Here is a 14,023-nt window from a genome sequence, read left to right as displayed (position 1 = left end):
GATTTTTTTTTTTTTTTTTTTTTAAGAAAATAAAAGATGTAAATTGAATATTTTTTTTCCTCCACTTTTTAGAAGGCCAAAAAATTAAGTAATTCTAGAGGGGTACAAATTGTCATGTTTGGCATTCTAAACATTGTTACATCCAAGAAATAAAACATTTGCATGCCTGAGAGAGGACAAATTAGATACATATGTGATATGTGAAAAAAACAAATATCTGGTTGAGAGCAGGGCAGAACCATGCTCCTACTAGGGGTGTCCACGGGTCGGGCCGGGTCGGTTTTGGGCCCAAACCGAACTCGACCCGGTTGATTCGGTTTCCAGAATTTGGGATCCGTATTCGACCGAATATCGGGTCGGATCCGACATATCGGGTAATCGGGTTGTTCGGGTTGGAGTCATCGGTTTCACGGGTCTGGGCCTCAGATTGGGCCGGACTTTTTGACAGAGTTAAAATTACAAAAAATACATTTTTTAGGGCCTTTTTACTTAATTTATTTTTAAATAGAGCTTCCAACTTAACAAAGCTAGACCTATTGGGCCATGAATCAGGACAAATCAAAAGGCCCAAATAAAGCTTTATTCTTTTTATCACCTGTGATCAACACAACACACCTAAAAGTCTCTTATTTTTTAGTCACTTATGATCTGGAACAAGAAGCACCTATCAATCCCAATACATAATCTTTCCCACATTAAGAACACAAAATAAACACACAAAATAATATATAATCTGCTAATCAACACAATAAACTCTCCTAGGCAGTAAACTGCTCAACACCCATATAACCAGCAAACCACAAGGTCCACAACAAATAATATTTCCAATTTTCCAGCAATAAAATAAATCACAACAAATAATCCTATAATGCAATATTCCAACAGATATATATACTTAGTAACATAAAGGCAGTCACTGCAAGTTTTTTGGGCAGTAACCCATAAGGCAGAAAGCTTGCTAGTTATACAAAGTTCCAAGCTATATAATTAATTACAACAATAAAATACCATAGGTATTTCCAAAAAATAGCTTTTCCAAAGCATTGAATGACTACTCTATAGTTTATAAGTCTATAACTAATAGAAAAGAAAACCTATCAACTAAGATTTCTTTTCTATAAGTATTGACAGTTGAGTATTGTTACAAATTAGAAAAGCAATATGTCCAAAAAGCTTCCAAAATATTTCCAAAATACTGCCTTCTTTACAAAATAAATTACCATCCTCCTACAATAGACAAAAAAAATTCAACAATTAATACATTAGTGCCAAGTACAAGACCAACTAGTAAAGAAAACAAGTATAGAATAGTAAGGGGCTATAAAGGCAGAATCATACCAAGTCACTGATTAATCATCAATGCTAATCAAGGGTCGTTTGCCTGAAGTGGAACCCTTGCTTGAGCTGGTATTTGCTGGTTGTGGATTTAAAACTAGAAAATAATAGGAGATAAACACAATAGATTAAATTTTGCTTGAATACATGAGACATTCAATAAAATTAATACACTAAGTTTCAGAATTTAAGCATATTACCTAAGTCAAGTAACTCCTCCTCCAATGCCTCAACATCATCCCTTGACTGGCGATGAGAAATTGGAACTGTGGCTTGAAGCCAATTTTGTGAACATACAAGGCTTTGACCCATGAGAGGAGATAATGCACTTCGAAATGGATCAACAATTCGACCTCCAGTGCTAAATGCTGACTCAGATGCAACAGTGGAAACTGGCACAGCCAGCACATCCTTAACTACTTTAGACAACACTTTGTACCTATTACAATTGTCCCTCCACCACTCCAATATCTCAAAATTTGCATCCTTTCTACCATCACAGTTTTCAGCCAAATACCTCTCAAGCTCATTACTACAACCTACAGATTGCTCAACTTGCAAAAAACGCTCATATCGCGAGTGAACCATAACATATGGATCACTAGCATCAGTTTCCAATTCTGTCCTCTCACTCCCACTTTGATCTTGCACATTTGGTGAATGAATACAAGTGTAAAAATTATACAACTTAAATAAAAGGTCTTTCACCTTATCAACCATCACTTCTGCAACTGCATTCCCATAAATTTCAGAAAATGAAAACTTCAAAAACCTCAATTTTTTTTGTGGATCAAAAACCACAGCCACATACAAAAGAGGATTAATTTTCTCCCCTTCCCCCCAATACTTCTCAAACTTAGTTTGCATGTTTGTGGCTGTGCTTTTCAAGAGAGAGTTTTGGGATTTAACTAAATTGGAAATACTCTCCTGAATAACAAAGATCTCATCATAGAAGGCATTTGAAGTAACATACAATGAACCAGAAAATTTCTTTGTTGCATTATAAAACAGCCTTAAGAAAGTCACAAACACTCTACAATTTTGGAAATCAATCATACATGGAGACCCCAAACCACCACTATCTTCCTTGGTCCTAAAGTACGACGAATAACCATCATCTTCAAAATCCATTCGGAGAAACACTTTCTCAAATTTTTCAGCAGTTTCTAACATGATATAGGTCGAGTTCCACCTAGTAGGTACATCTAGACTGAGAAGACTCTTGGACTCCATACCTAACCTCTCCATAAAACTCTTAAAAGTTTGACTTCTATTGGGTGAGGACTTCACATACCTCACAGCTTCACGCACCTTAGCAACAGATGCATCTATCTCTTTTAAACCCTCCCCCACAATGAGATTTAGGATATGGGCACAACACCTCATGTGCATGTACTCATTTCCTAAAACAGCCCCATTCCAATCTTTAGTCACCCTTTGCAAAAATTTAATTGTTGTTAAATTTGAGCTAGCATTATCTACTGTCAAGGTAAATATCCCATCAATACCCCACTCACGCAACGACATCTCAATCTTTCTACCTATAGTCTCCCCCTTGTGGTCTTCAACTTGACAAAAATTTAGAATTCTCTTATGCAATTTCCAAGCATCATCAATAAAGTGACAAGTCAGACACATATAATTTAAATTTTGAATAGAAGTCCATGTGTCCGTAGTGAGACACACCCTACAACCCTTCAAGGATTTCCTTAGCTTCTCTCTCTCACTATTATAAATGCCAATCACATCCCTAGCTACAGTTTGACGAGATGGGATATCCTTTAATCTAAGCTTAGGTTGCAAGGTACTAACAAATTTCTTAAACCCGTACCCCTCGACATACCTAAAAGGCAACTCATCAATTATAACCATTTCGGCCAATGCCTTTCTACAAGCCTCAACAGAAAAGGATGTTGGCACAAGGTGGAATCCGTCTTCTCCATCCTTTTTGGGTAAAAAAGCTAATGTTTTCTGCCCTTTAACTACATCTTCTCTATTAGGGTTCTTGGGACATATTGGCACATGAGCTAACAAATTACTGGTACCACAACTCTTACTATCAGCATTATAAGATTTTTGACAATAATTACAGATAGCCTTAGTCTTACTAGTATCACCCTCACCTATCTTTACTTTTTCAAAGTGACCCCAAACAACAGACTTTTTCCTACCACTACAACTACCACTAACAGGAGCTGTCATACTCACTTGGCATGGTGGAACTGGGGGCAACTCAGAAGCAGCAGCTGCTTCAGCTTGGGAAGCAGGTTGGGTAGCAGCAGAATCCTCAACTTGGGTGGGAATATCATCTTCTGTAGCAGCTGGTGTTTGGACAAAGGGTTCATTAGTGTTGGTTTCCATGACCTAAAAAAACAAAAATACATATTAGCAAACTAGAGTAACAAGTATAATTAATAGCTTTAATAATAATAATAAATAATAAGCACACACACCAAAAAGGAAAACCAGTATCCTGGAAGCAAACATTTTAATAAACATAATCAAAAGAGATTATTAGAAAGAAAGATCACAGATAACTCAATGAAGTAAATTAATTAGGGACATGCAAGATCACAGATCTCTTCTTAGCAGTGACAAATTGCATGATCATACTAATCACATCATAACAATCTTCTCATAAAAATCAAGGTAAATGTTCTAAAACTTGTGTTAAATGTGTTAAAAACAAAACAAAGCAAACTAAAACTTCTATAAGATGCTATAACCAAAATGTTAAATCAACTTTGTTCACATCATAACAATCTTCTCATATAATCAACTTCTAGGTGTTAAATGTGTTAAAAACAAAGCAAGGTAGACTAAAACTTCCATAAGATGCTATGACCAAAATGTTAAATAAACCTTGTCTAATTTGGGCAATACAGAACATACAAAGCTACAAACTAATAGAAAAGCAAAAACAAAAGCATCTGCAAGCCACATTAATGCAACTCTCATGAACTAAATTTAGTAGTTTCCCTTTCAACATTCTACTAATCACATCATAACAATCTTCTCATACAAAGCAAGGTAAACTAAAACTTCCATAAGATGCTATAACCAAAATGTTAAATAAACATTGTCTAAATTGGGCAATACAGAACATACAAAGCTACAAACTAATAGAAAAGCAAAATCAAAAGCATCTGCAAGCCACATTAGTGCAACTCTCATGAATTAAATTCAATAATTTCCCTTTCAACATTCTACTAATCACATCATAACAATCTTCTCATACAAAGCAAGGTAAATGTTCTAAAACTTTAAAAACAACTCTAATGAGTTACATTCAATAGTTTCCCTTTCAACATTCTATTTATCATTTAAATTACTCTGCCCCTTTTGTAAAAAGAAATATCAAACAAATGAACAATCACCAGTCAGTCAGTCACTACATTTTTTTTTTAACCAAATACAAAGGAATGCAAAAACCATACCTTGAAGAAAACCGTGGGTGTATGGGTTTCAAACTTGAGGGCAGATAATGATACTTGGAATCAGCTTTCAATCCTGTATAAAATTAAAACAGGATCAAAATTGATTAAAGAAAAGAACACAGAACAAAAGTTAAATAGTTAGGGTTTCTAAGTTTTTTTTAGTTAGGGTTTCATAGTATGAATCTTTGGGTTTATTTGATTTGAACATTTGATTTCCATCACAAATGAAACCAACGAGATTAACATAAAAGAAAGATGAGAAACAAAGAAAAATTACCTTACTGACTCAGTGAAGAGTACACGGGATGAGGAAACCGTGGGTGTATGGCAAGCTCATACTTGAGGGCAGATAATGATACTTGGGAGTCAGCTTTCAATCCTGTATAAAATTAAAACAGGATCAAAATTGATTAAAGAAAAGAACACAGAACAAAAGTTAAGTAGTTAGGGTTTCTAAGTTTTTTTTAGTTAGGGTTTCATAGTATGAATCTTTGGGTTTATTTGATTTGAACATTTGACTTCCATCACAAATGAAACCAACGAGATTAACATAAAAGAAAGACGAGAAACAAAAAAAATTACCTTACTGACTCAGTGAAGAGTACACGGGATGACTCCGGCGGTAGCTATGGAGAGAGGAGTGGACAGCGGCGGTGGCGCTAGGCGTTGGAGGCGGAGAGGGGACTGGGTAACGGCATTGGAGGCCGAGGCGGCTAGGGTTTGTTCTTTAGAATCTGGATTAGGATTTTGGAGAAACAGTAGTTTGGAACTTCGGATTTGGGGAAAGGGTTTAGATTTTATAGAGTGTGAGATTGTGAGAGTTTGAGAGAGTTTGAGAGAGAAAGTAAAGACCAGAGAGTCTGAGACTGAAGAAATGAAGACTGAAGAGATGAGGAAGAGTGAAAAGGGATGGGGGAGGCGTGAATGGGAAGCCATGTCCATTAGGGGCGGCCTTAGGGGTGTCTGTCTATGAAGCGAAAACTGAAGAGAAGAGTGGAGGCTGAAGAGACTATTGAGACTAGTTGAGACTTGAGAGATATCAGATCTTCCCATTTAATTCTCACCGTTGGATTTCCTTTTCATCTTAGATTATAGCCGTTGGTTTAAAATAGATTATTGTGCCACTGAACCGGTCATATCATGGTCTGTCTTACTCTCATCAGGACCATTCATTTTAAATTTTATTTTGTGATGAACGGCTGATGTTTATGTTGGGAAGGTGTGAGCTTTGAGTCTCGGGCTGGGCAAGTGGGCTGTTCTGGAGACTGGAAGACTGAGACTGAAATGTCTAAATGTCAAATCTACTTTTTTTTTTTTATTATTATAAATAATTCGGTCGGTTCGGATTTTCCGGGTGAAATATTTTGAAACCCGGATCCGAACCGACCTATTCGGGTTGTTTTCTTCCCAATCCGTGACCGACCGTAGCTGGATTCGGAGCCGCCCGTGGACCTTCGGTTCGGGCGGTTTCGGGCGGGCGGGTCGATTTATGCGGGTCCTTGGACACCCCTAGCTCCTACAAAAATTTTTAAAATTAAGTAGTAGTAGTAGATAAATATATGGACTCACAAATGTTTATAAAAACTTGGCCACACAAGAAAATAACATTTTATAAAGACTTGGTTCCCACAAGAAAATAATTGGACCCAGACATACATGACAGGTCTTTTCTCCCTTTCCCAAATCACACTATTCATTTTTTTCAGCTTAAACTTTTATTCTTTTAGCATTGGCTTCCATTGGAAGCTTCATCAGCTTCTTCCCAAACCCCCCCCCCCCTTTTTTTTTTTTAACCTTTACAAGTTGTAAGTTGAAACTCACTTTCCTTTTTAAGTTCCAACAACTCAAACAAAATTCTTTTTCTTTGGCTTACACAAACCCAGTGGCCCAGTCCTCTTCACTTCACTCACATATAGATTCTACTCCACAAAAAAATTCATTGTACTCTTGTTTCAATTTTAGAATTTCAGCTTCAAATCCAAACTAAATTATCTAATTAGTGTCTCCAAATTGCATTTGATATGGGTATCTTTAGCTTCTTCGGATCAAATAAAGGAGTAAAGGGGGAGTTATGCATATTGTTTCCCACCCCTAAGCATAGTATTCTTATTTGAAGGCACAAAATTCTTTTTTCATATCTTCCCCTTTTCAGTTCTATTTGTTTATCTTATGGTTTATGATTTATTTATTTATTTATTTATTTATTTATTTGTTTTCTTGTAAATATAGTTTAGTTTTGTTAATACTTATATTTATTTCTTTTTTGTCATTGTTACACATGACTAGCAAATTGGAAAACTTTTGTATACTCAATAGAGTTTAGAAATATGTAAAGATTTCATATAAGACAATTTTGTAGAAATGAAACTTTTGTATGCAATATATATGAGTTATGACTCACTTTGGAATTAAAAATCTAAGACGTGTGTGTGTGTGTGTGTGTGTGTGTGTGTGTGTGTGTGTGTGTGGGGGGGGGGGACTGTTTGGTACTTTGAGTTTTTCTTGAATTGTGAAACAATGTAATAGTTTAATCTCGACCCCCCAAAGTAAAAATCTTGGTTCTGCCCCTGGTTGAGAGAGTACAATTTAATTAGAAGTTTAGCATGCCTCCGACCCATTTATTCACCCACCTTGCCCATTTAATATCTATATCTATATAATATTTAAAAGATGATGTGTATCATTTATTATTATTACGCTTCTATTGAGCCATATCAGTAGTCATGCCATCATTTTCTTTCCATATATATATAATGCATTATACCTTTACACATATTCTCAAATTAATTGTAATTACCGATAATAATAGGACCGTCACTTTTAACTACCATGACTTTACACATTCTTAAACCTAAATGTAACTTATAATAGAAAATACATGCAATGCAAACAAGTTGTGCAAAGACACGATTTATTTATTTTTAGTTTACACTTACCGGGAAAAAAAAAAAAAATCATATTTCATCAGTCTATTCATATCCGTATGCCAATTTAGTATTCAAGGCCAAGTTAAAGGACCCAATTCTACTCATACTTAGAGAACCATATGACATTTTCATCAACTTCAAGAAATAGAGACAATAAATACCCAATTTGGTCCAATTTGGTCCATTTTGGTCTAATTAGGTCTACTTTGGTCCAATTCAGTCCAATTCAGCCTACTTTGTTCAATTTGGTTCATTTGGTCCAATTCGATTCATTTTAGTCTACTTTGGTTCATTCAGTCCATTTAGGTCCAACTCAATCCAATTTAGTCCATTCATTCCAATTTGGTCCACTTTGATTCGTTTGGTCCAATCCAGTTTGGTCCACTTCGGTCAATTTTGGGTGAGTATAAACTAAAAATAAATAGAATTTTTATTTTTATGATCTCTATCTCTTAACATTGATGAAAATGACATGGTTTTTTAAGCAAGAGCGAAACTAGATCCTTCAACTTGACATTGAATACTAGTACTACATTATTATATGGATATGAATACAATGGTAGAATGTGATTTTTTTTTTTTTGGGTAAGTATAAACTAAAAATAAATAAATCTATTATCATTTTTTCTTTGATTTTTAGATGTGATCCTATTTTATTATAAATATAATGATATAATATTATTCTATTACATAGCATGACTTGGATAATTTCGTGTTTACAACTATACATTTCATTTTGAATATTCTTCTCATTAAAGTTTATTCTATAAATTTGCTATTCTCTCTCATATTCTCTCCCAAAAAAAATGTGATTATGCTATCTCTCTCTCTAGATTTTTAACTCTTTCTTGCAACTCTACTTTAGGTTGATGAATTTTGTTTTTTTTTTAATTATTTTTTTTAATGTCTTTACTTTGGGTTGATATGTTTTGGTGTTGTGTTTTTTGAGTTTCCCATCACAAGTCATCTCTCTCCCTATATAATTTTGGTTTGATCTTTTTTTGAGTTAATTATTTTTCAGTTTGGAAATGAGAATTTGAGTTTATATCAAAACACAATCTAAATGATTGTATTTAAATGTGTCTATCAATTATTTGAGCAATATAAATTTTAATTATGTGATGAGTTTTGATTATGATAATAATCTTCTTAAGAGAAAGAGAAATTTGAATAATACATTTAAAACTTAATAATTTTAGTTCTACCAAAGGAAATTAGGAAAATATAATGAATAATAACAACAGTTAGGAAAATATAGACCACTTCAAAAAGAATAATATCAATCAAAATACCTAAAATTATAAAATTTTATATTTGTAAAAATTGAGAGGTAGAAATTACTTTTATAAATTGTTCAATTTTTCAGGAGAACAAATTATCTACAACATAATTTAGAAAATAAATTTAACATTAAAAATAATTATATATTCTCACTCATCATGTGAGTCTGCGACTTATAATATCTAAAAATTAAAGCATAGCATTTATTATTATTGCACTTCTATTGAGCCACATTAATTAGCAGAGTATTTTATTCCACTTCATTCCAATTTGATAACTAAGATGCTTGCACATTTGTGAAAATTGAAATTTTAAGAAGTACAGTGGGCTATACATTCTTGGGGTGTGACTCTCTTATATATTGTTAGAATTATTATTAAATTTATTATTTCCTAACTGTGGGGCCCAATAATTTGTGGCCCTGGCCCACTTTTACATTGGGACCCAAGGCCCGAGCCGAGGAGGGATATAGCCGAGGACATATAATAAAAGTCCAAGTAACCTTGAGACATAGCCGAGGATGACTCTATCCTCGGCATCCCTGAGGCCCTCTTGAAAGAAAGGGTAAGAACGGTATAGGAACAGTTTTGGAAAAAACCTAAAATATCTGCGTTGATAGAAAAAGGACCCCTAGACAGTATGGTGACAAAGGACAAAGGGAAAGCTGCCATTATTGCTATTGAATACTCTGCACCTAACAGAACCATGCTCTTCAGTTTTTACAACCACCCCCAACCACTTTGGGTATGGGCTGATGGGACAAGTATCAATCCTGTAAAGTCGAACCTACACGTGGACGTTGGATGAGGGTAACAGGCTAATATAAAAGGGGAAGTAAGCAGTCCAAAAAATGAGGCTGGGAAAAAAGGCCAAGAACCAGAGCCTCCCAGACCGTATCGAGGAGATAGACTTCTCGAACGAATATGGTTTAGTTCTGTATGAACATCATGACTAACCACCGTTCGGTGACCAAGGCCTAGCCTTTCAAACCCACCCTCTACAAATTATATTGTTTGGGCCCTTACCGTGCGTACACAATATCATTTTGGGGTCGTCATAAATTGAGTCCTTACACTAACAATTTTAGTTTTTGGAATAATAGGTAATCTATATATATATATATATATCTAAAAGTTGAAGCGTAGTAATTATTGTTGCTACGCTCTCATTGAGCTACCTCATCCTCCACATCATTAGTCTTTTTCATATTTATTTTTTAAATTTAATTTTTTTTTTTACAATATTAACTATATAAATATATTGACTTTACAAATTCATTTTTGGCGGTTTTAGCTTTACAAATTCATTTTAGGCAGCTTTACAACTTTATTATTTCCTAACAATTTTAGTTTTTGGAATAATAGGTAATCTATATATATATATATATATATATATATATCTAAAAGCTGAAGCATAACAATTATTGTTGCAACACTCTCATTGACATTAAGCTACCTCATCCGCCACATTATTAGTCTTTTTCATATTTATTTTTTAAATTTAATTTTTTTATAATTTTAACTATATAAATATATTGACTTTACAAATTCATTTTAGGCGATTTTAACTTTACATATTCATTTACTTTAATTTTTGTAAGGTTGAATTTATTCAACCATCTAATTGGCTTTATTCCGTGCCAAATTTGCTTGTAATTCAGCATTTAGTAACCCTGTATTTAGGTGGGTTTGATGTAAGGGTAGTGAGTGAGATAGAGTGAAAGTTTTTGCTCAAGAGTGTGCAAGAAAACAGAGACTCGCAGCTGGGACTCACGGGTGACTCGCGGCTGCAAGCCGCCAGAAGCTGCACACGTGCCAAGCATGCTGGAAGATGAACAGTCATGCTAGCTGGAGCACTACAGGACAAAACAGGACAACTGGCCATACGGTTATCTCGCGACTGGATCTCGCGACTTAGTTAAGCCGCGAGGTCAAGCCGCGAGCCACCCCTGTTTTGTAAAAACCTGACGTTTCACATTCCTCTCCACTCCAGTATAAATACCCCTATTACCCACGATTGAAAGAGAGCTTCCAGAGAGAATTTTGAGAGAGAAACCCTAAAGAAAAACTAAATTGATTCACACACAATCTATACCTTAGAGACTCTTCAAATTCCTCAACTCTCTTCCTCTCCATTGTCAAATCCTTGAGAGGCATTATACCAAACCTGGTTCTCACCATCATCATCACTGTGAGACAGTTGTTTGGATTTCTGGGAAGTAGTTAGGAAGGAACCAATCTTCATTGGTTGATGCTATGGTTTAGTAGCGGAATCCGGGAAGCTAGAAAAGAAAAAGGTTCGGCGCAACCTCGTTGGAGCAAGAAGCTTGGAGGGCTTAGGTGCACTGGGTAGATTAGGCTTGGAGGGTCTATTGCTGTCTTGTATCCCAACTATATTTTCTAGTGGATTGGATTCCGCTTGGGGGCGGCGGATGAGGTTTTTCCGCCGAGGGCTTTCGGTTTCCTCTTTCAATAACACATCGCGTGTGTCTTTGGTTTTTGCATCTTCCTTCCTCTCTATCTTTGCCTTTTTATTATCTGCTGTGGATTTTATTTTGTTATGGCTTAGATAGTATTTAATCAATTTCGTATGATAGCATATGTTAAGTTTCCGCACACTAGTTGTTTGACATATTGCTTGAATTGATTAAGTTGTAATTTGGGGGTCTAAACGTTCAAAGGTGTTTTTGTACACGTTATTGAACTTTCAATTTTGATGTTATAACTAAATAATAAATCAATGGAAAATCAACACAAAAGTGTTATCAACATATATTCCTCTTAGGCAGTTTTAAATTTAAATATTACTTTGCCCTTTTATCTTCCTTATTTTGGCTCTTTTTATTCTCATCATCTTATTATAAATTTGCCACTTGATCTCTTCCATTCTATGTATATTTTTCCTATACAAAAAAAGCTCTCTCTCTCTCTCTCTCTCTCTCTCTCTCTCTCTCTCTCTCTCTCTCTCTCAATTTTTTTTCATTTTTGTTGATTTTTTTTTCTTGCGTTTGTACCTTAGATTGATGAATGTTTGTGTTTTTTAGAATTCTACTTTTGATTGCTTATAACTGATACAGGAAATCAATAAAGAATAAAAAATATTTTTTTTAAAATTGTCTATTAAAAATGTATTCACGGGTCTTGCTTAACCATTGATGGTAGAAAAGATACAACTTGATAGCTACCCATAGGAGGATCTCCAACTAGAGGTTTGTACCCTCATTGTCTTGTTATTGACTAATTCATAAGTGTTTCTTGATGCAAATAATTTTTTATCATTTTATTTATAACATTAAATACTTTTAAAGAATGGTGTTTGTTGTTGATCTAATTTGGAAAAAAATCATATTATAATATATTATTTTGTGTTGTTGTCAGATTTTAGCTTATTTGGAAAACTATAAGATAGTTTGAACAAGCTAATGAAGAACAGTTAGTTCAGTTAAAGACAATGGTCTTTGTGCAATTTCCTTTCACTATTTAAAAATATTTTGTTTAACAAATTTGTAGTAAATTGTTATGTTTTTTTTATATGATGTTCTTAGATGCTTGGGTAATTGTTTTAAGTGTTTACAAATATTTATGTTATTCTTCATCTTCCTTATCTTATTAGTGTATTCTTTGAGATTTTTAAGAAAAAAAATTTAATTTTGTGTTTAAAATTTTTTATTTATCCATTTATTTTTCACATATTGGATTAGAAGTTAGATTAGATTATGATAGCATTAATACAATACTTCTTCTTCTTTTTTAAAAAAAGAATTTTTATTTTTATTTTTTTTAAGGAAAATGGTTACTGTAAGGACACAAACTGAACCACGACCCATGAACGACCCTGACAGTGGCCCAATGAACCCACTACAATAGATTTGTTAGAGAATGGGTTATATTGACTACGTAATGAGCTTAAGTTAATCACAATGAGTAAAGACGCCAAAGAAATGACTAGGATCACAAAATTATGAAGAAAAAAGGATCCTCGGTCAGGTCCAAGGAATGTCTTTTTTATATATGCGTATTGCTTTCTCTTTTGAACAAGTATTTATCTTCCTGGTTACAAAGTTCTCCTCAAGTTGTGCTCAGTGGACAAGCCAACCTTAAACATCCTTATGGCTATATCCTTAAAATCTCCATCTACCTCGTTAAACATCTTCCAATATCTATCCGAGTAAGTTCTCAGAGTTTCACCCTCTCTCATAATCATAGATAGCAAAGAGTTCAGAGGGCGAGGAACCCTACTACAAGTGACAAATTTAGCCCCAAAGGTCCTAGTAAGCTCTTGAAAGGAATCGATTGATCCCTCCTCCAAACCATTGAACCATCTCATCGCGACTGGCCCAAAGCTAGATGGGAACACCTTGCACAGCAAGGCCTCATTCCTCGAGTGTACAACCATTCTTTGGTTAAAATGACTGACATGTTCCATCAGGTCTGTTCTACCATTATACATGGTAAACATGGGTTGTGTGAACCGTCAAGGAAGGTTTTCCCTATCAATCCTCCTAGTAAATGGAGACTTTGAGATTTGGAGTAAAGCCCTGCTCATAGCATCATTCCCTAAGCCTTTATAGGTCAGACTTTTGCTTCTCTGCCTATAATGGCGCTCTTTTTTGTAGGAGTAAAACTCACTGGGGGAAGTCATTGACCGGGGTCTGTAACTATCATCATCACCAGATAGAGATTCTGCGCTTGATGGTGACCTTCTCCTTTGTTTCCAACGTAACTTCCTACATAAATGATCTATATCTTTCTGCATGTTCTTGGTATCCTCCCCATGAGTCACATGACTCCCACTCTTGGAGTAACTCCTACTAGTATGGGTTGTATGAACACTAACCTCACGATCTCTCCTTCATTCAAGATTCACAAAATGATCTTGACGTTGCGACCCCACTGACTCTTCTGAATTCACCATAACTAAACTAACTCAGGTATGCTCAATTTTCCCACAGACGACGTCAATTGTAAGGACCCGATTTGCTCCCAAAGCCCAAATGGATGGTCAATGGCCCAAAGAGCCCAAAACAATGAATTTGTTAGAGGG

General features: G+C 34.8%; 1 protein-coding gene across 1 annotated transcript; it reads right to left on the bottom strand.

Moving 5' to 3' along the window:
- Positions 1-1,515: 1,515 nt before the first annotated feature.
- Positions 1,516-13,429, bottom strand: LOC115987737 (zinc finger BED domain-containing protein RICESLEEPER 1-like). Its single transcript, XM_031111329.1, has 7 exons — positions 13,076-13,429; positions 6,225-6,288; positions 5,059-5,151; positions 4,773-4,845; positions 3,802-3,808; positions 2,259-3,699; positions 1,516-2,066 (listed from the first exon to the last, which is right to left on the bottom strand). Exons 1-7 carry the CDS (start codon positions 13,427-13,429, stop codon positions 1,516-1,518), a joined length of 2,583 nt encoding a protein of 860 aa, XP_030967189.1.
- Between the last annotated feature and the right edge of the window lie 594 nt (positions 13,430-14,023).

Source organism: Quercus lobata, chromosome 4, assembly GCF_001633185.2.
Source record: "Quercus lobata isolate SW786 chromosome 4, ValleyOak3.0 Primary Assembly, whole genome shotgun sequence".
Taxonomy (NCBI): Eukaryota; Viridiplantae; Streptophyta; class Magnoliopsida; order Fagales; family Fagaceae; genus Quercus; species Quercus lobata.
Note: the sequence above shows the minus strand (reverse complement) of the source record. Positions and strands in the feature narration are given on the sequence as shown.